General features: G+C 51.6%; 2 protein-coding genes and 1 non-coding gene across 5 annotated transcripts; 1 reads left to right on the top strand and 2 right to left on the bottom strand.

Annotated features, from left to right (window-relative positions):
• Positions 1 to 839: 839 nt before the first annotated feature.
• On the top strand, positions 840 to 17319 carry LOC130024001 (aldo-keto reductase family 1 member C1-like). Of its 3 annotated transcripts, XM_056114596.1 has the most exons (10): positions 840 to 940; positions 9090 to 9239; positions 10271 to 10438; positions 11616 to 11732; positions 12059 to 12136; positions 12496 to 12618; positions 12989 to 13098; positions 14290 to 14455; positions 14799 to 14881; positions 15900 to 17318. In XM_056114596.1, exons 2-10 carry the CDS (start codon positions 9150 to 9152, stop codon positions 15940 to 15942), a joined length of 978 nt encoding a protein of 325 aa, XP_055970571.1. In that variant the 5' UTR covers positions 840 to 940; positions 9090 to 9149; the 3' UTR covers positions 15943 to 17318. The 3 variants fall into 3 exon arrangements, with proteins under 3 accessions (XP_055970571.1, XP_055970572.1, XP_055970573.1); XM_056114597.1 differs by lacking the exon at positions 11616 to 11732 and having other exon boundaries at positions 15900 to 17319; XM_056114598.1 differs by lacking the exons at positions 12989 to 13098; positions 14290 to 14455 and having other exon boundaries at positions 15900 to 17319.
• A 2616-nt stretch (positions 17320 to 19935) lies between these two features.
• On the bottom strand, positions 19936 to 26856 carry AKR1E2 (aldo-keto reductase family 1 member E2). The gene is made up of 10 exons (XM_056114650.1): positions 26750 to 26856; positions 24794 to 24961; positions 23973 to 24089; positions 23459 to 23536; positions 22999 to 23121; positions 22326 to 22423; positions 21813 to 21885; positions 21639 to 21722; positions 20397 to 20479; positions 19936 to 20060 (listed from the first exon to the last, which is right to left on the bottom strand). Exons 1-10 carry the CDS (start codon positions 26789 to 26791, stop codon positions 20018 to 20020), a joined length of 909 nt encoding a protein of 302 aa, XP_055970625.1. The 5' UTR covers positions 26792 to 26856; the 3' UTR covers positions 19936 to 20017.
• On the bottom strand, positions 25154 to 25260 carry LOC130024106 (U6 spliceosomal RNA). Its single transcript, XR_008792552.1, has one exon. It is a non-coding gene; the product is annotated as a U6 spliceosomal RNA (small nuclear RNA).
• Positions 26857 to 27090: the final 234 nt, after the last annotated feature.

Genomic DNA, 27090 nt, shown 5'->3' with positions numbered 1-27090 from the left:
GCCAGCGCCCTGGGCTTTGTGGGGCAGAGAGAGAGAAGAGGACATGCTCCTCGCTGAGTCAGTTGAACAGTCAAAGGCTCCCCACACTCACGTGCCTGACACCCACTGAACTGGGTGCATGAAATCTTGCTGTGCACAGACGCTGGTGTCTGGAAACCAGCTTCAGGACAGTTGCCATTCTGTGGCTAGGTAGGATGACAAGATGAATTCTGAACGTCAGGAATGCTTGGAGAAAAGGGACAAAGTCTCCCCTGTGCATGGAAATCCAGCAGAACCCGAAAACCCAAATTGAAGCACAGCAAAGAAGCAAATGGCATCCACTGATAGGAGAAACTGTGGAGCAACCCCAAGTTCCTGACAAAATCTACAGAGTCATGGCCGGGCAAAGGCATGAAACCTAAAGGACCAAGCACAAAGCTGCAGGCGGGGCAGGATTCCAGGGTCTGCAGTGTCCAGAGCAGGAGCCTGGTGGCAGCCCAGGAGCCACGGAATCAGCGACTGCAAAGCCAAAGCTGCCTGCCAGCTCTGCTGTTGTCTTGTTATACGTGCAGAAATTATGCAGGGAAGTCTGCCCATCGGTGGAAACAGACAGTGATGTGCATCTGTCATAAGCATGAAATCATGCAATGTGAACTGTGAAAAAGCAGGGCAAGGGTCAGGAGCACCCGAGATGGAGCCCACTCTCTCTCACCCAGCTGTGCCTATGGACTGCTGCTCCTCCGGTATAGAAAACTCACTGGATGTATGACTTTAACCGTGGCAGATGACTGAGGGAGGGTTCAAAGCAAAAGTCCTCTGGCATCAGCCCCAACTTTCTTGCGAATTTTGCAGTGCAAAGATCAGAGTCAGATGCGCACACAAACCCCTCCCCAGACTCTGCTGGGCCTTGTCTCTAATTCAGCTCCTCGAGGCTGCACCTGCTCTAGATGTCCTCTCAGAGGTAAGTTCCCAAATGCTGGAAAATAATTCTCTCAGGTTTGGAATTCTTCTTTTCTCTAAATGAAATCATTCCCGGAGCTCCGCTGCAAATGAGAAGGCATGACTGTTGGTCTTCTAGGTGATTATGTTGAATGATTTCCTTTGACTGCCTCTGTAACTGATATTCCTTTATAAATTTACTTAATGGTCAGCAGTAAAGAGAAGCTCACATTTAAAACATTTTATTTCTCAAATACATGCTTTTTTGTGAAATAGTTTCCTTTCTGCTGACAGCCCTCTTTCTCCTCTTTACTCTTTTCAAACAGCCCCTGACAATGATGAACTGGACAGATCAATAAGGACTTCTGAGTTTTGTTTTTTTCTGGCAGTGCTCCAGAATTATTCCTGGCTCTGTGCTGAAGGGCCACTCCTGGTGGTGCCTGGGGGACATAGAGATCTGGTGCCGGGGTCAACTGGGTGTCAGCTGTATGTCATGCGAATGCCTTAACCCTTTACTATGCCTCTGGAAGAAACATAATATTTTCTCCACATTCATAGAACATATAGTTAAATAACAAGTCTCCCTCTTAGAAAGAGTCTGTGGCAGGGTTTGCTGTGGCTGAGCAGAGCCAAACCCTCAGACTTCCCGGTGCTGACCCAGGGGCTCCCTCCTGTGTAACTGAGTGTCTGGGGCTCCCTCTGTATAGCCGGGCAGCTGGGGCAGATGGAGAGTGTGCATGGTCTTTCGGCTCTGATTCCCCAATTGAGTTTTTCTAGCCACCCCGCTTGGGTGTCCGGGACCCAGGGTCTGGTCACGCCACTGGCCCTCCCCTTGGCTGCCTGGGAATCAGGGCTTCTCCTACCACACTTGCAGCAGTTTGTTTTTCTTCTCAGTTGTTCCTTTTCAGAACCTTACTCAAAGTTTTATAATTCTCCACGTCTTTTTCTTTTCCATATTTAAGAGGGGTCTCCCTCAGCCGTGCTGGGTTGTGGGGTGCAGAGAGGGTGGTGCCTGAGCTCCAGGCATCAGCCTCATGCTCCGGGGCCTCCATGCTTCTCCTCTTGCCCTTGCTCTCCAGGGGCATTCTTTTTTTTATATATAGTTTTTTTTTTAATTTAGATTTTTATTAGTGAAACACCATGAGGTACAGTTGTAGATTTGCAAATTTTTGTGCTTGGGTTTCAGTTATACAATGATGGAATACCCATCCCTCCACCAGTGCCCATTCTCCACCACCACTGATCCCAGTATCCCTCCCACCCTCCATCCCCCCCATCCCACCCTGCCTCTGTGGCAGGTCATTCCCCCTTCTTCTCTTTCTCCTTTTGGGTGCTGTGGTTTGTAAAAGAGGCATTGAGTGGCAATCATGTTCAGTCTAGAGTCTACTCTCAGCACACATCTCCTATCCTGGGAGGATCCTCCCAACACCTTTTATTTGGTCCTCCCTTCTCTATCCGAGCTGACTTTTCCCCCAGCGTGTGCGGCTGGCCACCAAGCCACGGAGTAAACCTCCTGGTACTCTGCTGTTCTTGGGTGTTAGTCTTCCAGGGGCATTCTTAGTTGCGCTGTTAAGCCCTCAGGTACTGGCTACCTTTCATTCCCTTCATAAATATTTTCCGAGTTGATCCTGAAGATTTGAGGTCACAGACCCACAAAGATTTTAAACTGTTGCGCCCTAGTTTCAAATTCCCAGTCATGGAGAGACTAAGTCTACACGCAATCACGCAAAAGCAGAGGAACTTTATTGCTAGCTCGAGCTAGGGTTCAAGTCTCATCCAGTGCAGTGGAGTCTTGACAAAGACACCGACTCCAAATCACAAACAGTTTATATAGGGTTCAAAGTTATGCAAGCACTATGGCAACAGTGGTCAGGCAACAGTTAAATAATTTCTGGCATATGGTGATTGATTGAGCCCACTTGCTGAGCCCAGGAACTCTCCAGGTGAGTTCAGGTTGGCTAGTTATACATTGACTTCTGGGAAACCAAAAAACTGTTTCAGTTCCAGGAACTGAACCTGAGGCCTAGCTGATTTTTCTCATTTTTGCGTCTGCCGTGGTATTGCCTTTGCTTATGGTATAACTCATCTCTTCAAAACGACTTTAACTCCATATGACAGAAAGCAGAGTTTACTAATAACAAATTTTATCAGAAAAGTGTTCAGTATTCTATAGCAAAATATTTTTATTTCTTCTTGCATAGCATTTTTTTTCTGGTGTTTTTATCAATATCTTTACTTAAATAAATTGTGCATTTGAGTTCCTTATAAGTACTTTTCTTCTAATTTTTAATACTTTACATAACCTGTGCTTGAAATTTTCTTATATAAACCCTAAAAGGAGAGATCCAATCCCATTTTTGATAAAAAAAAACATCATGTAGTATTAAATAGTTATTATTTCCCTTTGAATGACTCTACCTTTTTTTTGGTCATATCTTAAATACTGTAGAAGTCAAAATAAATTTTCAGCTTCCTATTCTGTTCCACCATGCTACCCAGTATATGCTGATAACATGCTACTGTTCAGATGCAATTAGTTTTGTGAGAAGTTTTGAGAACCAGTAAAGAGGCATTCATTGCTCTTTTTCCTTTCCAGAATACCTTCTCTCTGGCAACCAATTTTTATAAATACTTTAAACGATTGTGTCTAATTCTAAAATACTGGTAGAAACTAAGATAGAATCCCTTGAATCTACATTATTGTAAGGTAATTTGGACTGTTATGATATGTGTCCTTATAGGATTTTTTCATTCATTTTCACTGTTCAGATATTAATTTATGTCTTTGATGATATTTTAAAAGTTTATTTCCTTTATTTTCCTTGTTAAATTTATTCCTAAGTGATGTAAATATCAAACTGTCAGAAGTCACAGACAGGTTAAGGGGAAAAGGTTCAGTTACGTCTGGGTAAAACATTAAGGAATCAGCAGTTGTTCAAAATAAAGATCACGAGATCACAGCCCTCTTATAGTTTTTCATGCCGGCTAATGCATATTGCCATCTGGAGCCTTTGGTAGAAGTTTCTCAGTTAGAGTTCTGTAAAATCTTACCAAACATAGTGTTATCATCTCAAAATCACTGATTTAAGTTCTGAGTACTTGTCAGCACTCAAAGGTGTCAGAGTAAAACAACAAATTGTGCAAGTGTGTAATACTTTGAAAAACGGTCATGGCTAGAAATCTGCTAAGTCAGTAAAATCATAGGTCACTGTGATTCATCACCCCATTATCTGTTTTTGCAATTATCTGGCCCTGGACAACACAGAAAACTATTAGGTTGCAAACAACTTTGTTTTTGAATAAAGCCTTGACATTTCTGTGTAATCAGAGTCTCTAAGGAGGACACAGGAAACCGGAACTATTCTGAAAAAACTCAGTGTTTCTACAGATTACTTCAAAGATAAAATATCTCAAAGCTGGACAACAATTCAAGACGATTTCAGTTTATAAGAAAACATCTTTTACACAAGTAAAATACATTTAAGATTTAGATTTATATAAGTATATTCTTAATATTAAAATACTTCCTACACACTAGTCACATCTGGACTGATTAGGTCACACAGAACATTCCTTTCCTCTTTCCTTTCCTGCTCCTTTCGCCGCATTGAGACTTTTGCCTGTGCCTTTCTTCTTTCCCATTGTGGAATGAGCAGCTTCATGCAGACAGAGACCGTTTCCCTCTCCAGATTCACCTCCAGACCCCCACCTCCTCCAACAAAGATTCTGCCGTGATTTTCTGTTGTTGCATGATGAGCCTCATGTTTTCATCACATGAGTTCCTTAAAACCATCAGCCCTAAAGTGGCGGAGAAGTGTTTGCGGGGAGGGGCGTTTGCCTTGCACAAGGGTTGACTGAGGTTAGATCCCTGACATCCCAGATGGTCTCCCCAGCACTGCTAGGAGACATTCCTGAGCACAGAGCCAGGAATAAGCCCTGGGAACTGCTGGGTGTGGCTCCCAACAAAACAAACAAAACCCTAATAATCCAGATTCCTCACCCCTAAAGACCCTTAATTCTAGCGCAAACAAGAACTCAGGAGTTCTGAACCCTCCCTCTGCTAGCATTCTCTCCACTGGCAGACTCAGGAAAAAAATCTTATAATTTTCAAAAAGTGTATTATTTCTCCTCGTGAGGATTTCTGGTGAAATACACATTTATAATAGGTCCCCAAATCTTTTGTTTTCTCTGTAGTGAGAAGCCCCACATAGACAAATGCATGATTCAAACATTCTTCAGCATTACTCTTGTTAGTAAAATAAACCTCAGAGTCAACACATTTGACCAATTTTTTACTTGGATTGACGAAGCTTGAAGGGTTTAAGCCACAAAAATGATGTTTTTAATATTTAACTGCACATATAGAGAACACAATTATTGAAAAGCATATTTGTTAATGTTTATGTCATATTCATGTACCTAATGTTCTTAGTACTCAGCTTTAGGGTTCCTATGGTAAATTCATTAGCCATTAGTTAGTCATTCATTATTCCAACTTTCTTATTGATACATCTCTTTGTTTCTTTTATTTTTTGGTGAGGGCCTATTGACAAGTCTTTTCAGAGATAATGTGACTTTAGTTGATATATAAATTGATATATGTGGAATAAAAGTGGAGTGTTTTGTCCTTAATGCTGGTCATACTGAAATGAGCTTATTTTAATGAAACAAACTTCAATTAGTTTTTGTTTACCAAAGAGTTATCATAGATCAAGTCAACTTGAAAAACATTTGGGATGATTTCTGAATATTTTACAATCTTCCATTTATACTGTGCTTTAAGTTTTAAGTTGATTCACTTTGGGTCGTTAAAGATCAATTTGGCAATTCCAGGCAGTAGTGGAAAATAGTGATCATTTCAAACATAACATACAGGGACACACAGAGACATCTTTGTGGCAAAATAGATCCAGATGTAGTCCTAAAGATCCACTGGTGATCAAAGGAGTTTAAATGAATGAAAGTGACCCACTCAGATGGCTAAACTTTTCACTTACACCCTCAGAAAAGACTGTCAAAATTTGTAAACAAGGGTTTCTAACAAAGAATTTATGTAGTCTTTGTGGTTTGTATTTCTTATTTATTTATTCAGGGGGTGGAGGGCTGTGGCCATGGCAGGTGGTGCTTAGGGTCTACTCCTAGCTTTGTACTCAGGGCTCATTTGTCCTTTTAAAGTAACCTCTGTTTTCACCCCTTCTGTTAAAGATTATCTTTTTGATGTTGTAAAAAGAATGGTGTAGATAAGAATTTCTAAAGAGGACAGGTTGACCCTTTTCAGGGAAAGCATGCAAGCTTCCTCAAGTACTAGCCCTAAGCACCTAACCATGAGTTGTCCCTGAGCATTGCCAAGTGAGGCCTATGTCGCCGCACACCAGGCCCTGGGAATGAAGTGGCTATCTGTTCAGTCAGCCTGGCTCTCTCAGTCTGGCTCAAATCCAGGCTAGACTCAGTCCTGGGCCAATTGGGGAGGTCTCTGAGGAAAGCACTAGGAACTCGGGCATCAGCCTCAGGAACCAGGTCCAAGGGCACGACTGCGCTCATGCCAGGTCCAGCTGCCACTGCTGTGCTGAACAGCAAAACCCATCCAGCAGCTTTGACGGTCTCCCTGGCCTTAGCGACTGTCTGTGCATTGACACCTCCTCTCCCAAGGGTGGCAGAAGTGGAAGGTTTGTTCCTAACCAGGGAGGGGCGGGAGGAAGCAACAGGAACTGTTGGTGGCATAGCCACCTGCCTCGGGGATGGGGTCTGCCCAGTGAAAGAGACGGCCTGAGAGACGCTGTCTCGGGCAGGGGTAGTGCTGGCCTGTCCGGGCTGACACTTCATTTTGGTCCCTTCTGGACACACTGCATCTCACTGCTCCATCAGGAAAGCCACTCCAGCCAAGCTGTGCCCTCGCATTTACTGCTTGTTTATTCTCTGTTATTCCATCATGTTATCTAGATTTTATAACTGGCTTTTTAAAGTGATTTTTAAGTCTTTGGTCCTTAAAACTTCACAAGGCGAGATGCTGCAGTAAACACCTCTGCACACACCTTCTTCAAATGAATTGCCTCTGCTGTCTTGGACAGAATCCTTGAAATCGATTTGCTTCTAAGGTATAACAATATATTGCATTATGACATACAAAACTGAAACTGGATCATGACGGAATACCAAATGGCATGGTGAATGCCAGATGGATCGGAGACCCTCGCACACACTCCTGTCTCTCCCCACTGTCCAAGGCCTCCAGGCCAGACTTCTGTCCACTGTCTGGAAGCCCTGATGAGAATGGCCTTGCATTCTCATGAGGCAGGGAAGGTTCCCTGGGCTGATGAGCTATAAAGCCTTGCCCTGTTCCGAACAGCGTCAGTGGACAGAAAGTTCCTGCTCCAGCTTCCCTGGGGGTGGGGAGGAGTTCCTTAGCCTTTGCCCAGTGTTCAGCACTGAGCTCTTGCAGCATCCAGCTGTGAGGAAGGGCAGAGATGGCAGCCTGACAGGTGGATATCAATGTCCCTCCTCTCAGGCCCCCTAGCTCAGCATATAGCTGGTAGCCAGTATGCAGACAGGTCCACTCTCAGTGGCCAGGGAGACAGTGGAGGAGGCCAGCAGGGACTGTTGGGGTCCCATCATGAGGGAGATGATTCTGAAGAGAAGAGAAAATTAAAGCCACAATGAGAAATCATTGATTCCTGTCTGATGCCCATTATTTACACAGAAAGGGAGCCATTAGTGGGAGGCAGTGGAGACACCGGAAGCTGTGGGGCTGTCGTAGGACTTCAGGTTGCTCAGTCACTATGAAAGGGTCTGAGAGCCTCTGAAAATTGAAACTGCCACTGCTATGACCCAGTCCCAGAGCCCCGGAGACCACATCCCCGTCTCTGAGACCGACGGGTCTAAATCCAGCCCTTCGTCCACTGTGACTCGACTTCTCCTTGGGGACGGCTAGGTTCAGGGGATCATGGCACAGAGAAGAGGGGGCCAACTGGAGCTCTCACAAATCAACAGGAGGCATTTAACTAACATGGCCCTTTGGGAAAACAGGTGACAGCTGCTCAGAATATTCCAGATGGCTTTTTCCTCCCACCCAGCAAGATGGATTTACTCCTGAGTCCCTGGAGCCTTTGAGTGAAATATGAAAGATTTGCATCCTAAACGTGGATGCTCACGAATCAGAGCCATTCTCTTGACAGCTCTGAGCAGGCAGTTTTCAACCCACTGTGTTTTACATCTCCGTCTTATGCTGGTTGCTTGCAGGACGCTCCCTGGTTCGCTGGTTTCTATGGACCACAGCCTTGATCTGGGCTGGTTGCTTACTGGTTCTGTCCCTGGAAGTCTGTTGCTCGCTTCCTGGTCTGCGGCTACCTCTCGAGGCCTTGGCCCATGATGCTTTGTTCTTAGGATCAGGTGCCGAGAACCACTGCTTTCCTGTTGTCTCCCAGGCCCAGGGGAGAGGCCCAAGATAAGCGTCCCTCCATCTGAGTCAGATCAGGGGGAGAAGAGATGCTGCCATTTGTATGAGGTCAAAGAGGAAGTTGCCTGAGCCTTGCCCCCATTGGCAGCTTACTGTTTTCCGCCCTTAGCCAGTGCATTTTCGATTTGGACTGGATACCCTTTTGGTGGGTGACATTTCAAAGGACCAAGTGAGTTCACTAGATTACCTGGCCACCCTCCTTTCCTCTTCTGTCATGACACTAAGTTTAGTGACAAGAACTCCAAAGGATGAGCCCATGATAGCCCCCACACAAATGTTTACAGATGTACTGTCTCACAAGGAGCCAAAGACAGACACATCCAATGGTCACCAGCAGGTGAATGGATGCAATGGGTGTTCATATGGTGGGACATTGTCTCTCCGTAGAAAGAAATAGAACCCTGACACTGCTACCGCGTGAGCAGATCGTGAAGACACGCGCAGCGAGAGAAGATTGTTGCCCTGCACCAGCATTTAAATTAACTCCTGGGGCAGCGAGACTCAGGTGGCTGACCCAACTGGCAGGAGAGAGAGAGGCTAGTTCTCTGGAGTACGGGGGTCTTGAGGAAGAGGAAATGCTTGGAGTAATCTGGTGCCGACAACTCTATTGTCACACCCAAACCTGCTGAATCATATAACTAAGAGGGGTTGGTTTACAGAAGTGAATTATATCTCATTCAAGTTGTTAAGAAAATAGCAATTGTATTATTTTCTTCAGATTTCTCCAAGCAAAGAAAGGATAAAATCAGCTTCAGTTTAACCAAAAGAGTGACAAAAGATGAATCAGATGATGAAAGTCCCTTCTGTGAAACTGAGCGATGGCCACATAATGCCTCTTCTGGGATTTGGCACCTCTGCTCCGAGTCAGGTAACTGCACAGCATTGGGATGGAGGCACTCGGGAGGACCCTGATCAGGTCCTGTGGACAGCTGATAAGTCCAGTGGGGCCACACTCTCCTCACTCACAAGATGCTTTCCTTAGCGGGCAGGGCTGGTTATTGTGTACATGGGGTCTTTGCTTTTAAGGATTCAATAGTCTTAGGATGGGAGAAATAGCTCAAAGCACTGGGGCAGGAGTGGGTACCTGGGATTTAATACTCACCACCACATGGTTCTGCAAGCACCAGGTAGAGTATGACGGCTCTGCTAGTACCTTTCAGGAATCCTGAGCACTGTTTGGAAGACTATCTATACCCCCTCCCCCCCCCCCAAAATAAACCAAAACTGAAGTGAAATGTTAATAGCACAAGACATTTGAGAATTCTCTTTAAAATGAAGGTCTGGGACTTTCACCATCTTCTGATTGAATAGGTCAAGGTGAGTAAGAGCACGGGCTGTCTGAAGCCACATGTGCTTGCTGAGAGTTATCTTAGCAATGGATTTATAAAGCTGGTATAATGGTATCTCATAGACCGAATTAAGTCAGTATTGTAAACACATACTATTTAAGAACATATAGAAATGTACATACATGTGACTTTGATCTATGGTTCACATAGATACTGTAAATCCAGGGGGGTTTTCAGACCAGTGGGGCATTGGGTCCGACTCAGGGGCTCACAGAACATCAACCATGAGCCTCTTTCACCAATCTTGGTAGTTTTAAACTCATACGGTAGAAGTATCTCATTGGAGTACTCTGTTGGTTTGGTGCCATACCCAGCAGTGCTCAGGGTCCATACCCGGGGGTGCTCCTGTGCATGCTCAGAGGGTCCCCAGGTTCTGGGGGTTAAATCCAGGCCCACCCGGCACTTCTTTGCCTCATTAGTCATTCACCCAGTATTGGCCACAAAATCCACGTCTGGCGGGTCCGTCACAGCTCTTGGTGGTTAGGAAGGCAGTTGGTTCTCTGCCACTGAACTCTGACCAAACAGGTCTTCTCCCTTCCATGCCTTCAAGGTCCTGAAGAGCACGGTGGAGGCAGCCGTGCAGATGGCCATTGATGTCGGCTACCGCCACATAGACTCAGCCTACCTGTACGCCAACGAAGAGCAGGTGGGGCGGGCCATCCGGAAGAAGGTCTCCGACGGCACCTTGAGGAGGGAAGATGTGTTCTACACCTCCAAGGTGTGTTCGTGGGTGCTGGGGGGAGGTCTGCCTGAGGGAACTCCTGGGTCGATTTCTGTTCTTACTGACTGTTCCTGCCGTTCTGAGGCCTTGCTGGGAAGCTCGGTCACGGGACTGTGGCTGAAGACACGTCAGGCAGACTTTGCCAGGAAGCGTGTGATCTTGGAAAAATGGTGAACTCTCTCTCCCCAAATATAAAATAAAGATAGCGCTATTCACCTCAGGGGATGTTATCAGTACTGCTTCAAAGTGTACACATGAAGCTTTGGGAAAAGCATATAGCATTGTACCTGCTCAAAGGTTTTAGTTATCATGATTATCATATTTTTAAAACTCAGGGATGATTTGGCTTTTTCAACTCTGCCCCATTCAAATTTTGACAAACCAGCTTAGCATGTCTTGGCCCTAACATGAGGGAGGACAGCATTACGTTAGAAAGTGCAGGTATCATAGTTTCAGAAACTTTGAGTTTGAGTTGATGAATGTTTGACCAGGACATTACTTATGTAGAGTTCTTCGGTCTCTGTGAACCTTTGTCTAAGACATTCTCTCATTTCTTTCCTGTGCCATAAAACAACAAAGTTTCAGGGCTCTTGAGGGTAATGCAAGACCATGTGTGCTTCCAGATTCCTGGCCTGCTTTCCTCACATGCACCACACATGGGTGTAGAAAGCAGGCGGCAGGACTTAGATATTTGGCTCAGAATGGACAGGGACAGCCAGCAGGAAGGGGTGTCCACGCCCCCCTGGCCACAAAAGCAGCTTTTGACTGAAGGCAAAGATGGCATTGGAGAGAGGAAGCAGGTCTGTGGGAGGGAGGGTGCCCCCGCGGGTGCCGGGGCACAGGCCCCTCCCCCGCCTTGCCGCAGAACCAGCATGTGGCTGTCCCAGTGGCGCTGCCGCCCCCCGCCCCCCAACTCCTGTAGAATTCTTTCCTTTTTCAACTTTGGTCATTAGGAATCACTTTTGTTAGATCACAACATTTTCACAACATTTTTTTCCCCAAATTTTATTTTAGGTGCAATGATTCACAATGCTGTTATTGGTGGGGTTTGTGCAGAGACGGTCTAGTACCACACGCCTGACCCCAGAGCCTCCCCCGGGAGCAACCCCCATCCCCATGGCCCCCAGTACTGTGGCGGCCTCCTCCACCTGCCTCCGCCCTCCCGTCCCTGCAGCTATGGGCCACCTCTTTCCACCCTGAGCTGGTGCGCCCGGCGCTGGAGCATTCGTTGAGGCAGACGCAGCTGGGCTATCTGGACCTCTACCTGATGCACTTCCCAGCAGCCCTGAAGGTGCGGGGACCCCGCATGGGAGGAGGAGGACATTCAAGGTGTCCCCCTGAGGATGCCGGGCTGTGCTGGAAATTAGTCTGAGACCAGCGCACGGCTGGCAGGACCGTGCCAGGGAAGAGGGTGGGCATGGGGGCTGACCCCCTTGGCTTCTGCTTCTAGCTGGGCCCTCAGTGGCCCAGAGTGTTGCAGTCGAAAGCCATCCCTGTCAACCATCTGAGGCCTTGCCGGGTCCCAGGAGAGGGAAGGACCATCTCAGGCCTCTGGGCATCAGGTTCCCTGCGTGGGGGAGGCAGAGGTGTCCTGTGTTACCTCCTTTCTCCTCACAGCCTGGGAAAGAGATGATCCCAAGGGATGCCCAGGGCCAAGTGCTCCTGGACACAGTGGACATCTGTGCCACATGGGAGGTGAGTGCCATGGGAACCCCCATCTCTGGCCTGGGGTCACCTCCGGGCATCTCTGCCCAGTCACTCAGTCGCCTCCCACCTATCCTCCGTGAACTCGGGGCGGACAGGGTCTCGGTGCTCGGTGTCCAGGCCCCACCAGGGACCCGTTGCACAGTTGCGTTCTTCCAGGCATGCATGGACAACGGGGTGAAGTCCTGACCGCTGGTGGGCAAGATGCCCTCTCCTGCATGCCTGCTGACCCTCTCTCCTCCTCCATCCTCCTGCTCCTCCATCCATCCCTGACTCATTGGCCCCTCTCCTGCCCTGGCTGGGATGGCTGCACTTCCCTAGTGTTGGTCATTCAGCTCCTTCCTTCCCAGGCCCTGGAGGAGTGTAAGGATGCGGGGCTGGTCCGGTCCCTCGGCGTGTCCAACTTCAACCACCGGCAGCTGGAGCTGATCCTCAACAAGCCCCAGCTGAAGTACCCACCCGTGTGCAACCAGGTGAGGCCCACTCTCTCTGTGCGTGGAAGTCGGGTTCCTGGCACTTCCAGCGAGCCATGGGAGTGTCACCGGGACTGCCAGGGTCCGACAGAACTTTATGTTGGAGAATTTGATGTTGGAGAATTGTCAATTCCCTGTTTATCTGGAAAAGCCCAGGAATTTGCCCAGGAATTTGCAGGAAGCCAAAAATGTAGAATGGGCAGTCAAAGATGGGTCTGCTCCCCCCGCGGCACTGGTGGACAGGGCCTCCCTCATCCCAGCGCCTCGATGAACACTTGCTGGCATGCTGGTATCGCTGGCCTTCCTGTGGGTTCCTGGGAAGCTGGTGCTGGGGGCCTGGAGCCCAGCTGCGGTCTCGGTGTCCCTGCAGGTGGAGTGTCACCTTTACCTTAACCAGCACCGACTGCTGGGCTTCTGCAAGGCCAGGGACATCGTCCTGATCGCCTACGCAGTCCTGGGGTCTGACCCGGAGAAACAGTGGTAAGGGTCGCCACGGGGCCATTGAGTTGGGGGAGAGCTCTGGGCCAGGGGAGCTGAAGGTGAGACAGCAGGAATTGCAGGAAGCCTGTTTCTGGGCCCTGCCACACTGGGAGGGCTCAGGAAGACACTGTTGCACAATCAGATTTCTTCTTTCTCGCTGTCCAAGGATGCTCAGGACTCACTTGTGGCTCTGCACGAAGGGGTCACTCCTGGGACCTGTGTGGCTCAGGGGACCCTGTGTGGCACTGGGGATGGAACCCAGGCCGACAGTGTGCAAGACCAGTGCCCTGACTCCTTAGAAAGGACAAATGGGGGTGAGAGAGAGAGAGAGAGAGCAAGAGAGAGAGGGCACGTGAGTACAGTGGAGGACAACATGCTTGGCCTGCAGGCAGCTGGCTGGTTGTCACAGCACCCCATATGATCTCCCAAAACCCTGAGCACAGAGCCAGGAGTAAGCCCCAAACACTGCTGGCCATGGCCCCAAAATAGAAATACACAGGAGAAGTAGGGACTTTCCAGAATGCCCACGAAAACCCAGGCGGGGACTGAGGCATGATGTTGAGAGATAGCGGACAAGGGGGCTCTCCTTGGACTCTGTGTTTCTCTTATTCCCCAAGAATGAAACATGCGAATAAAGGCGCGGAATTATCTGACTGCATTTCTGGGAAAGGCAAACTCACTGACAAGGGTCGCCTGTTGTTTGGGATGGCGATTGCTGAGATTCTGTTTGGACAAGTCTGTCTTTTATTTGTGTGTGGGGGTGGGGGTCGGGGGTCGGGTCAAACCTGGCAATGCACAGGGATTACTCCTAGCTCTGCACTCAGGAATTATTCCTGGCAGTGCTCAGGGGACCATATGGGATGCTGGGAATTGAACCTGGGTTGGCCGTGTGCAAGGTAAACGCCCTGTCCGCTCTGCTATCGCTATAGCCCCCAAGTCTGTTTCTTTTGACTTATTCAGTCATGTAGTAAATTTCCTGCAAATATTTCAAAGATGGAGTTTTTGAAACTTTAGAAAAATGTTCAAAGAAAAATCCTAGAATTTCCCTTCTTGATTTACATTCTCTTTGGATTCACAAAACGCCACAGGGCAGGCGGAGAGAGTCAGAGGGGCCAGGGTAGTATCCGTCTCCCTGGCCTGGGTTCAGACCCTCTGGCAAACGTGCCACTGGCTCTCCGGCCTCTCCCTCAGGGTGACCAAGGACAACCCGCGTCTCCTGGAAGACCCAGTGCTCAGGGCTCTGGCTGGCAAGCACGGCCGCAGCCCCGCCCAGGTGGCCCTGCGCTACCAGCTGCAGCGGGGGGTGGCGGTGCTGGCCAAGAGCTTCAGTGAGAAGAGGATCAGAGAGAACTTCCAGGTAGGGACAGGCAGCAGACAGCGCGCCCAGGGCATGTGGTGGGCCCTCTGGGCCGAGGCCGAGGCCGGGTGCTGGTGAATGGTGCCCTATGTCAGTGTCCACGGCAGAGGAAGAGGGTCTTGCCCAGCCTCACCCCTGGGCTGGCCGAGCATGCCTTGCTGTCTGCGGAGGCGGAAGATGGCAGGGGCATCCCTCAGCCAGTGGCGGCTGCTCGGGAACCCGCAGCTCCCAAACAGACTCAGTCTCCTGACTTTGGCGAGACACACCCCGGGCTCCTGACAACTGGCAGACCCCAAGCAGGGATTGCTGCCTCTGGGGGAGCTCAGACCCCTCATCTCCTCAGGTGTTCGACTTCCAGCTGAGTCCAGAGGACATGGAGACGCTCGACGGCCTCAACAGGGGTCTGCGCTACTTCAGGAACCTGGAGTAAGGCTGGGCCCAGCCCCTGGGCAGCCCCGGGAGTCAGGGGCAAACGTGTCTTTGCTGCCTGCTCCCAACCCAGGCACCCAGACTCCCCCACTGATTCTAGGTCCCCTTCCAAAGTCTGTCTGATGCCGGGGGGGGGGGGTCCCCAGGTGACTTATGCAGTGTGGGGAGGAGAGAGGCAGAAGCCTGGGAAGGGGGCCTGCCACTTTCTCTCTCTACCTCTGCCACTTGGGACCGGCTGTGAGCCGGTTCCTCGTAGGAAGGAGTCAGTCCCACACCTTCCCCAGGCCTTGCAGGTCCCTGCCTTTCCCTCAGAGAAGAATTTCAGGAGATGAGCAATGAAGTTGAACAGATTTGATTTGGAAGCTTTGAGGAGTGGGGGCAGGGGAGAAAGGGGGCTGCAGAGAGAGAGAGGACAGAGAGAGATACACAGAGAGAGAGAACACAGAGAGGCATAGAGACAGAGACACACACATACACACTCACAGAGAGAGAGAGAGAGAGAGAGAGAGAGAAACATGTTCAAGTGAGACCACAGGCTTCTCCAGAGTGGAGAGGGAGACCCCGTACATACGCAGCATTAGGTGGAAAAGAAGAAAAGTCCACATGTCCAGAGGGGAGATGCGGGTGACACGTGTGCACAGGCCATGGGCTCGGGCAGCATATGCATGTGCTTCCTTTGTTTTGTCGGCTTTTGTGGGGTTTCTCCCAAGCTTTCTGCACAGGTAAGAGTTCATTGCAGTGGCTGCCAAGGGGGTAGAGCTGGGAGCAGTGGACGGTCTTCTTTGACATTCCTTTCTGGCCTTTGCCCACCGAGCCTCCCTCAGAAGGGTCTGTGCTGGGGCCAGGTGATGGTCTTGTCAGGCCGTATCCCTGTGTCCACACACGGCCGCTGGACCTCCCACTTCCCGGGAGCTCTTTGCTGTGGGCACCTTCCCCATCACCTGCCTGCCCCAGAATGAAACTCGGCTACTCCAGCCCAGACATTGTTACCGGACAGTGTCTCTTTATCTTTCAGATTTGTTCAACATCCCAATTACCCATACACTGAGGAGTATTAGCAGCTGCACTGGGACTGCTCAGCCCGGCCCGGGAAGATTCCAGTCCCCGGAATGAAAACAAGTCTCTAAGCCAGCGTTTTCCTCCAAAGCAAGATACAAAGCAAGATACGCCTGGCACAGCCAGGCTCCTGCTGTGCACTGCTATGCTTTCCAGTGGCACCGAGGGCTGGGTGCTGAGGCTGGGAACTGATCCCAGCAGATTTGGCTCTCGGGTAGAGTGAATGACTTTCCTGTCCTCCAAGTCAGCTTTCCATAGCCTGGGACCCTGGGACTTTCTAGGGGAGAACAGTGAAGTTTTAGCAGAACCTTTAAACAGTGAAAACCACATGCTAAAGGGAAGGGAAGAGGAAGAAAGAGGAAAACAGGGATGTTGGTGGGAGTGGGTACTGGTGAAGGTATTGGCATCTGAACTCACACTCAGTTACGAATAACTCTGTGACTCTCTGTAATTCACAGTGATTCAATGAAAAATAAAAAAAAAGATAGGAAATATATAAAATCCCCACTGCTCCATATTTAAACTATTCACAATAATTTTAATATATTTATCTTTTGAAATTTTTATAAAGGAGGAAAATGCTTCCTTCCCAAACAAGGAAGATATCAAACTAGATGGAAAGAAGGGCATGGGTCAGAGATAATCTAACAAGCTAGTTTCAGCCGCCCATAAACTTGATCATTACAGGATCTGGTGCCACCTAGTGGCGAATTCGTGACAGTGCAGAGCCCTAGACGAAAAGCCGGATTGTGGATTCCAGATTTGCACTTTTTGCCTATCTGCTAAAATTAATGTAGCCCCAAATGAACCTCTCAGGCAACGCTTATCATTCCTGAACATGTAAAAATCACAATATTTGGAGGTATCAGAGGTGATACCCAGCTCACCAAGGTCGGGCAACTTCACACAGCAAGTTTGTAACATTGCCTCCATAAGATAAGTCAGTGAACAGAATTTCTCCTCCACTGAGGGTGGTGGGAATTGTGCTGCAAGAAAGCTCCCCACTCAGAACAGAGTGTGGAGTGTTGTTCCAAAAGGACAAAGTAACAAATACAACTTTCTCAGGGAGCCTCTGTCTGCTCAAAGAGAACCTTGTGTAATTCTCAGATTCTTGCCACTTTTTTCAGGTAGGTCATGTATGCCTCCGTGTTCTAAGGAGCTACTTTGTCTCCTTTTGCTCAGTAAAAAGCCCCAACTACCCCAGTTTCCTCAGGGAGAACAATGTGCCTAAGTTTATTCACAGAGGTCATGTGTGCTTCTTTTTCTTCAGGAAGGTGGCTGTGTGTGGCTCAGGATTCCTCAGGGAGAAATTCATGTGTGCATATTTACTCAGGAAGAATGCCACATGTGTCTTCATTTTCCTCCCAGATGAGGTTGTGTTATCTTATTTTCCTCAGGCATACTGCCTGTGTGTTCTTCAGTTTTCCAACAGAAAAAGACAGTGCCACTGTTTCAATAGAGAAGGCCGTGTTTGCCTGTTTCCTCAGGGAGGCCATCTTTGGCTCAGTTTTCTCATGGAACTCCGTGTTCATCTCGTTTTTCTCAGGAAGTTTTTTGTGCTCTGCTCTTTCCTCAGAGTGCCATATGTGCCCACAGTTACCTCAAAGATAAGCCCATGCTATCTCCTTTTCCTCAGGGAAGATGCAGTGTGCCTGTTTCTTCACAGAAAAGACCATGTCCCCCCAGTTTTTTCATGGAAAAAATTATGTGTGGCTGAATTACCTCAGAGAGAAAACTTTGTGTGCCTTTATTTCTTTAGGTGGGCTAGAGCAATAGCACAGCGGTAGGGCGTTTGCCTTGCACGCAGCCAACATGGCCGACCCAAGTTCGATTCCTCTGCTCCTCTCAGAGAGCCCGACAGGCTACCAAGAGTATCTCACCCGCACGGTAGAGCCTGGCAAGCTACCCGTGATGTATTCGATATGCCAAACACAGTAACAACAAAGTCTCCAATGGAGATGTTACTGGGCCCGCTTGAGCAAATCGATGAACAACGGGAGGACAGTGACAGTGATTTCTTTAGGAAATTGTTAATGTGTGCCTGTCTCCTCAGGGAGTATCTACTTAAGGCTGTTTCCTCAGTGAGAAGATCAGCCATGGTTTAAATTTCTCATGGACTATCCATGTTACTCTTGTGTTCCTGTTTCCTCAAGATGGATGCTCTGTGCCTTATTTCCTTAAGGGCAAGTCCATTTCTCTACTGTTCCTCAAGGGGAATGCGTATGCACTATTTGTCAGAAAGAATGCTGTCCATGCCTCCAGTTTCCTCAGGGAAATGGAGGCTATACCTGTTTCCTCTTAAAGAAAGTATCAATACCTCATTCTCCTATGGGAGAATGTCATGTGTACCTTGATTTCTTCAGGGAAAAGATGCTACCTCAGTTTCTCACAGAGGTTGGATGTGCCTGTTTCCTTAGGGAGGTGATCTGTGGCTCAATTTTCTCACTGACCTCAATGTGTTGTTTGCCTTTGTTTTCTGGAAAGAACATTTTGTATTCGTGGTTCCTCAGGAAGAATACTGCCTGTGCTATTTCCTCATGGAAAAGGCCATGTGCGTCTCCTTTCCTTCATATGAAGGCCATGTGTGACTGTTTTCACAGGCCATGGCAGAGTATTTGTGTTCTTGTCCTCATGAAGACCCTGTATACCCATTTCTCAGAGAGAAGACCATGATTCTGTTTCTTCAGGGAGTAAGCTGTGTCTCATTTTCTTAAGTGTGTCGTTTTCTTAAGTGTTCCTCTAAAGTGTGCCCCAGTTTCTTCAGGGAGATGGCAATGTATGAATCAGTAACCTCAGGGATAGGACAGTGTATGCCTCGGTGTTCTCAGGAAGAAGGTCTCATGTGCTTGTTTCCTATGTGACAAGCTGTGACTGTCTCCTAGGAAGAGAACATGTGTCCCTCATTTTCCTCTGGAAGGCCATGTGGGCATTGGTTCTTCGGGAGGTCTCTGTGACTTTGTTTCTCAGAGCTCCATTTCCTTTGGGTAAAGATGGTTTCCTTTTCCTTAATGGTGATGCCGGTATACCTGTTTCCTCGGGTACAAAGTCCTATGTGCCTACATTTTCCCTCAGAGAGATACCTATGTATGGTTTCCCCAAAGGAAAGCCATACCTGCCTCATTTTCCTAAGTGGTTCAACCTCTCGTTAGAGTTGGGTCAAACAAAACAACTCAACCTGCACTGGCCATGTTCTCATGGTGCTGCTCCTGCCCTGTCCTGTCCTTTCTGGTGTCACTAACAAATATTCATTTTGTGTTTGAGGGCCACAGCCAATGATGCTCAGGGTCTATTCCTGGCTCTGTGCCCAGGAGTGACCTTAGTGGGGTGGGGTGGAGTGTGACATCAGGGATCAAACCAGGGTTGGCTGTGTGCAAGGTGCTCTTGCATTATTTCTCTGCTGACAAGTATTTTTTTCTTCATGACATCTGTGAGTGTCAGGGCTAGAGGACATGCCAGGCCCTCAGGGAAGGCTCCTGGGGACCCTGGGGACAAGGGTGAGGGGTATCAGAATCCCAGTCTTGCTCCTGGGGTGCAGAGAGCCACAGGCGGGTAAGATGGCAGAGAGGGCCCAAGAGCCCATCTGGGGCTGCACCACAGAGTCTTCCACGGAAATGTGTGTGTGTGTGTGTGTGTGTGTGTGGTGTGTACTGGCCCAAACCACCCACCCAAACCACTCGGGGTCCTGCAGTAGAGACGGGTGGAGAGGTACAGGGCTGGTCCCCCTGGCCCCTAGTGAGTGCGTGTCACAGCAGGGAGAGCAGAGGTCACCAAGGGCAAAAAGGCAGGAGCTGAGCACGACCGGCCCCCCCCACCCTAATCTCAGATCACTCATGGCCTGGACGGGCCCTGGGACGGCGTCTGAAACCAGTGGAAAGGTGAGCGGCCTGCACTGAGCTCTGGGGACCCACGGGGCCTGGGGTCCTGGTGGGGAGGGAGTGAGGGCCAGCCTGGGGCAGCCGCAGATGTGAGTGTAGAGACAAGATGCCAGCCTGGAGTTTAATGAGAAGGGACAGTCACACGGCGCCATAGCCCGCATCTTCTCGGACTCAGGGGGGGCCGCCTGGGCTCCCCCAGCACTCAGTACTCGATGTTGAATGGATAGTCCTTATGGTTTTGAGCTCTGGAAGACAAACACACATCAAGGGGAGAGCATGGATGCTGCCAGGGGGCAAGACTGTGGAGACGGCAGGCGCCAGCACCTGAGCCCGTGCTGGGGTGCACTCACGGAGCATCAGCAGCATGTGCCCAAGGCCAGATTCCCTGGGGATGGGGCAGCCCAGATGCATTGAGCAGGTGGCCTGGCTGGGGCCCAGAAGACCAAGGGCCAATGACGGGGGAGGCAGCGGGAGCGAGGTGACAGGGGAGGAGGAGGGGGCAGCCAACAGCAGAGTGGAGGGTGTCCAGGGGCCAGCTGACGGGGGGTGGGTGGGCTGGGAGGTGGCCGGGGCCAGCTTACATGGGGAAGGCGGCCAAACGCAGGTTCTTGTCCAGGCCCAGGAGAGTGCTCATGTCTTCCTCCGACAAGTGAAAATCAAACACCTGAAGTCAAGGAAAGGGGCAGAGGTGGTGCGTGAGCGCTTGCCACAGGTGTCCACAGGTGGCCCTGGGCTGCCCGGGATGGGAGGGGTGGAGGGACACGGCCTACAGTCGAAGGCAGACTCTACCCCACCCTGTACCGTCTGATACACACACACAGTTACATGCACAATCACACGCATAGTCACATGCACAACCACACGCACAGTCACGCGCACAACCACACAGTCAAACACACAACTACACATACAGTCACGCGCACAATCACATACAAAGTCACATGCACAATCACAGTCAAACACACAACCACACACAAATACACAACCACACATAATCACATGCACAAACACACACAGTCACACACACAACCACAGTCGCGCAACCACAGTCGCACAACCACGGTCGCACAACCACATACAGTTACATGCACAATCACACACACATACACACAAATAATCACACATGCAGTCACACACACAATCACAATCACACAATCACCCAGTCACAGAATCATACATGCAGTCACACAATCATACACGCAGTCACACACGCAGTCACACGCAGTCACATGCACACATACAGCCACAAGCAATTACACAGGTACAATCACACATGCATAGTCACATGCACAATCACATACATTCACAAGCACAGTCACACACAGTCACACTCACAATCACACACAGAGTCACACACCACACATACACAAACACACACACAGCCGGAGGATGCTTAGCCCTGGGACTGTGATCTCTAACAGTATCCATAACGTACCGTAAGGTTTAAGTGACCACCTGTTCTTCTAGAACATTCTAACCCCCTTCTGCTCTTCTCACCCCTGGGCACCAGGATAGTACCTGGAACCTACAAGGGCAGCTTTGCACTCAGGAAGCCACGCTGATGTCCAGGTGTTGTGTGAGCCCACCCCCCACCCGGCTCTACCCATGGGGACCCTCTGTGAGAGGAGGCAGAGATGAGGGGCTGCGGCAACAGGATGTGTGACCGGCGGGAGTTGGGGTGGGGGACAGAGTGCTGGAAGATTCCTGGGAGCTCCAGCACTGCCTGCCCCTCCTTGCTTCCCCCCCCCCCCCGCCCCCCCGTGGGCAGCTGAAGACATGCCTGGTCCACACCCGCCACTCAGAATCGAGAGGGTGGCACCTGCCTGGAAATTCTCCTGGATCCGCTTTGGGTTGACGGACTTGGGGATGACGACAACGTCCCTCTGGATGTGGAAGCGGATCAGGATCTGCGGGACAGATCGGGGATGAGTGGCCAGTATTGGGGGCAGCTGCTCCTGTCCCCTGCAAGGAGTCTCACTGGCCACGGGTGGCCCTACCTGCGCTGGAGACTTCTTATGCTTCCTGGCCATCTCCTGGATGACAGGGTTGTCCATCAGGTCCACCCCGCCACTACGGGAGAGCAGAGGGCAGGGCGTATACCTCCATGTGAGGCCGACCCACCAGGGGCAGGCCCAGGCAAGCGGGGGCAGCCGACAGGGCCACTCTTTCTCGCTGGACACTGGGACGCTGACACCCAGTGTGGGGAAGGGACGGGGGCCCATTCCTGGGTGGGTGCTGGAGTGGAGGTGTGTGACTCGGTGGGTCAGTTTTGGGGAGCAGGGGGGTGACATGTGGAGTCTGGATTCCAGATAGACAAAAAGCCTGTCCTGTCCACCGTCCCAGCCAATGTACGAGCCAGAACGAATTGCCGCCTTCTCCAGGCAGTCCTCAGGGCTCTCCTGCTCGGGTGCAGTTTCCGGTCCCCAGCGTCCAGGCTGCCGGTTCCTCCTGAAGGTGCCCCCGTCCCGTCCAGCCCTCTGCTGAGACCCACAGACGCCTGGTACCCCTACCTGGATCCGCCGAGGGGCCGGTAGGCAGTCACCACCACGTCTCTGGCGCGGCAGAACTTGATCAGCTTCGCCTGGGTCAGGTATGGGTGGCACTCGATCTGCAGAGACCAGCTAGGCACTGTCCACAGCGGCCTGGGTGGGCCCTGGGAGTGCTGGAGCACGAGGCAGGGACCAAGTTCTCCCGTGTGACCTGCTCCAGGGGCCACTGGGTGCCCACGAGTGGGAGCCTTGCAGAGCTGGAGAGGTAACTCCTCATGCTCCCAGGGAGCCCCGGCCCTGATGTCTCCTGGGAAGTCCTGGGGCCCACGTGGACCCCGCCCTCCTCCCTCACCCTCGTGCCACGTCTCCCGGGCTCCAAGCCCGACACAGGCAGGCAGCGCAGGGTCTGGGAGTGGTGTCCACCCCAGCATCCTCTCTTCTAGCTCCAAAGGGGACGGATTCACACTTCACAGGCAGGTGGGGCACTGTTTGAGGCCATTCCGGACCTCAAGGAGACAGGCTGCACGCACAGTGGGTGCAACTGAGAGCCAGGATGGGGCAGCCAGGCAGAGCTCAGCTCAAGCTGGGATATGGGTAGACAGTGAGGGACAGTGCCCAGTGAGTTGGGACACGAACGGAGAGTGAGGGAGAGCCCAGCGTGAGCCAGGAGCATTGGGCAGCTTGTCCAGCTCACCTGGTTGGTCAGCGGCTTAACCCTCAGGCCAGGCTTCGTCAGGAGCCTCTCGAGCTGCTCGTGGTTGAAGTTGGATACGCCGATGGCCCTGACTAGCCCCTCTTCCACCAGCTCCTCCATGGCCTGCAGAGTGGACAGCTGTGTGGGGCAGGGCTGCACCCTGACGTTCTGACCTCCAGCTCGGGCATGGGTCCAGGGCATGGGGGCCGCAGGGGGACTGCGCCCCTCTTCTTCCTGGGACTTGGTTGTGGACGCTGCAGCCAGCCTGGCCTCCAGCAGGGTCTCTGCCCTGAGCCAAGCTGCACTGCGCCTGGTTCCCGTGCCTGAGCTGAGGAAGTGGGAGGCACAGGGGGCCCGGAGGAGGGGCGCTGACCAGCTCCCAGCCCAGGGTTGTGTGGGGGACAGAGCAGGAGAGCAGAGCTTGGGCATGTGACCCTCCCCTCACTGGGCCCCTGCTCACCTCCCACGTGTCCAGGAAGCTCGTGTCACTGGGGATGACCATCCCGCTGCGCTCCACAGGAAGGTCCTCCTGTCCAGACTGCAGGGCCCGGGGGCGGGGGGCAGCGCATGAGGGAGGGGCCCGGCCTAGGAGCTCCTACCCGCTATCCACCACCTTTTGGGGCAGGGAGGGAGGATGTGTGTCCTGGCCACTGCCTGACCCAACATGAGGGTCTCAGCTGGGACTAGTTCCTGGCACTCCAGCCCCTGTTCCGGCCCACAGCAGGATCTTCTCTGCCTGCGAGAGGCCGCCATGGGGACAGGGACAGACAACTAGAGGGAATCAGTGACCTTGAGGGATGCGCGGGTGAGCCCTGACTGGGAGGCCGGAGGCACCTTACCATGCTGCCGGGACCGTGGTCACCCCTGAGAGGCCACTAGGGGGCAGTGAAGAGCCGCAGGCTTATGGCAAACAGGGTTCAGCAGGACGCGCGTGGGGAGGGCATCGCAGGGCATCGTCCCCTCCCAGACGGTACCTTGAAGCCCATGGGCCAGTGCATGAGATAGAGGTCCAGGTAGTCCAGGCGCAAGGCCTTGAGGCTCTTGCTGCATGCATCCCTCACCAAGGACTTCTTGTGGCTGGTGCACCAGAGCTGCGGGCAGGCGAGTGGAGTTGCACCTCCCACGAGCACGCATGTGTGCACACGTGCACAGAGTCCACGGACACATGAACACACAGTCCACGCACATGCACAGTCCACGGACACATGCATACATAGTCCACACACACAGTCCATGCACAGAGTTCATGCACACACAGTCATGGACACTTATAGTCCACACACACACACACTCCACACACACATATACAGTCCATGCACACACATCGTCCGTGCACACACAATAAATGCACAGGGACCAAGTGCAGAGCCAGCCGCACCTGGAGTCCATCTCTTGGCCTCGGAAGGGCACCAGGACTGGATGGCGACCTCGGCTCTGATGAGTGGCATCAAGGATCCGGGAATGGGTGTCTGTCTGTCTGCCTCTCTCCCGCCCGCCTACGTTTCCTAGGGCCTGTGCTTACCTCTCCAGGCCCTTTCCTCTTCTCTGCCCCGCCCCCCCAACACCTCAGACATGAGTTCCGACCACACGTTCTCTACAGATGCGCTAGGCACCCCCCATGGTGCCCTGTGGGAAACAGGACCACACCATGGCCTGTCCAGAGCATTTCCCTTCACCGAGTGGTCCCCCCAGTGCACTTGGCAGCTTTGTGCCTTGGCTTGGCTGTCCCCTCTGCTGGTGAGGTGCCCCCCGCCCCCCCCACATGCCACCAGATCCCTCACCCGCCTGTCACCACCTTGCTGACGATGAACATGTCCTGGCGTGTCACCACACCTTCCTTGATCTTGGAGTGCACAGCTGTTCCCACGTCACTCTCATTGTGGTAGAAGTAGGCGCAGTCGATGTGTCTGTAGCCCACGTCTATGGCCGTCCGCACTGCCTCCACCACTTCCTCCGGGGCCGCCTGCCAGGAGAATGAGGAGCTCGCAAGTGCGCCCGCGCACCCTGCACTGCACCCCCGCTTTCCACTTGCGCCCGCACACCTTACACTGCACCCTGGCTTTCCACTCGTGCCTGTATACCCTGCACTGTGCCTGGGCTTTCCACTCGCGCCCGCACATCCCGCGCTGTGCCCGGGCCTTTTATTATTATTTTTTTAAATATGGAACGCTTCACAAATTTGCGTGTCATCCCTGTGCAGGGGCCACGCTAATCTTCTCTGTATTGTTCCAATTTTAGTATATGTGCTGCCAAAACGAGCACTTTTAAAATTTTTATTAGTGAAACACCATGAGGTACAGTTGTAGACTTACAAGTTTTTGTGCTTGGGTTTCAGTTATACAATGATCGAGTACCCACCCCTCCACCAGTGCCCATTCTCTACTACCAATGATCCCAGTATCCCTCCCACCCCGCCTCTGTGGCAGGGCATTGCCTTTTGTTCTCTCTCTCCTTTTGAGTACTGTGGTTTGCAAAAGATGTGCCCAGGCTTTCTGCACACGCCCTCACACCCCATGCTGGCCCTGGATTTCCCTCCAGCCTTCAAAGCAGGGCTGGGCCTCAGATGCAGACAAGACCTGCAGCTCATCTAAACCCCAAATGCCTTTCTTATTTGGGGAAACCCAGACATCTGCATTCCTGCAAATAACCGCGCTATACACTGTTGCCTTCCAGAATCATCAAAAGAAGGAACCAGCACGGCAGGGACAATCCAAGCAGCTCAAACCAGCACCGACACAACTGGGCTTGGGTTTCTCAAGCACTTTTCACCAGAACTGCACAGGGACCCCAGCAGAGAACATTGGCTAATGAGTTCACTTCATAAGTCACTCACTTGTGTGGGCTGGGAGAAAATGAAGCAGCACCCACCCCAGCATGAGAAAGAACCACTGAGAAATCGGGAGAGAGAAAAGAAAAATAAGGATGAACATCAAATAGAGGCAGAAGAGAGCAATGGAGATGCTGACTCAATGAGATTCTAAACTTTGGAAACACAAAGACCATTTGTTTTAATTAAAAAATGGCAAAAAATGAAAAACAATAAAACCCAGGTAAAACTGGATTTTTCAAAGAGAAGAACATACCAACAATACGTAAACTGACACTTTGGGGGAAATAGGCAAATTCCCAGAAAAGTGCAGGCAACTTGACTTCGCCAAGATGCCAAGCAGCATCAGGCTGACCCCTGCACAGAAGCACGAACCAGGAGGCTAAAACGTAGCAAGCGGGTGTCACTATCACAACTCATTAAACGGAAGCACGCAGAGGCAGGCTGGGTGCTGATTATTGCTCCATCTAAGCATTTGTTAATTCAGCAAAGAAAGTAGCGACGCACACGCAGACAGCGCTGGCACCCCTGCTGCTCCCTCAAGCCACTGTCCGATAGCGGACGCCCCGATAAGGAAAGGGTTCAAAGTGCAGAGGGAAGGAGGAAGGCTGACTCCAGTCCCCTCGTTAGGCCAGGGAGGGCTGCCCCTTCCTGCGGTTCCCGTGTCCTGCACCGTGTCCCCTCCCCTGCCAGGCTCTGCCTTCTCCCTCCAACCCTGCTGCCCCCCGAGGGCTACCGCACTTCGAGAAAGCGGTACCCGGTAATTAAAGAGGGGCCATCCGGGCTGCGGGCACCGGGACTGGACACCGGCGGAGGCGCAGAAATGACCTCGGGGGCTGGCGGCTTTCCCAGGCCCCGTGTAGGCGTCTCGCGGGCGTCCGTCCACTTCGGGGCGGCGCTCTGGCCGCGCGCGCAGCCCCTTACCTTCCAGGTGCCCAGTCCCAGGATAGGGATCTTTCCCATCATCTTCTCGCGTCTGCAGCAACCGCGGGACGCCCAGGGTCACCTGCCGCGCGGGCGCTCCGATTGGCTAACCACACTAACGCTGGGCATGTCGATTGGCTGGCGGCCGGGAGAAGGAAGAGTTTCATTGGCTGGCGTCGCCGGGGGGGCGGTGCCGAGCGTGGCAGTGCATCTGCCCGAACCTCAAAAGGCCGCCCCGGCGGGCGTCGGGGCGTGATGTGCGCACGCGCGAGACTGTGCGTTCTGCGCTGGACCAGACTTGGCTTCCGTCTCCTAGCAACGCACCGGCAGCCGGGATGCGG

The sequence above is a fragment of the Sorex fumeus genome, unplaced genomic scaffold, assembly GCF_029834395.1.
Source record: "Sorex fumeus unplaced genomic scaffold, SorFum_2.1 ptg000026l, whole genome shotgun sequence".
Classification (NCBI taxonomy): Eukaryota; Metazoa; Chordata; class Mammalia; order Eulipotyphla; family Soricidae; genus Sorex; species Sorex fumeus.
Note: the sequence above shows the minus strand (reverse complement) of the source record. Positions and strands in the feature narration are given on the sequence as shown.

Excerpts from the sequence above, each read along its gene's own strand:
- LOC130024001 (XM_056114596.1), top strand. The coding sequence starts at position 9,150 with ATGAATCAGATGATGAAAGTCCCTTCTGTGAAACTGAGCGATGGCCAC. Across the intron at positions 9,240-10,270 it reads GCACCTCTGCTCCGAGTCAG|GTCCTGAAGAGCACGGTGGA; the intron begins GTAACTGCACAG and ends CATGCCTTCAAG. Across the intron at positions 10,439-11,615 it reads ATGTGTTCTACACCTCCAAG|CTATGGGCCACCTCTTTCCA; the intron begins GTGTGTTCGTGG and ends CCGTCCCTGCAG.
- AKR1E2 (XM_056114650.1), bottom strand. The coding sequence starts at position 26,791 with ATGATGGGAAAGATCCCTATCCTGGGACTGGGCACCTGGAAG. Across the intron at positions 24,962-26,749 it reads TGGGACTGGGCACCTGGAAG|GCGGCCCCGGAGGAAGTGGT; the intron begins GTAAGGGGCTGC and ends TTCTCCTGGCAG. Across the intron at positions 24,090-24,793 it reads ACATGTTCATCGTCAGCAAG|CTCTGGTGCACCAGCCACAA; the intron begins GTGGTGACAGGC and ends GCCTGCCCGCAG.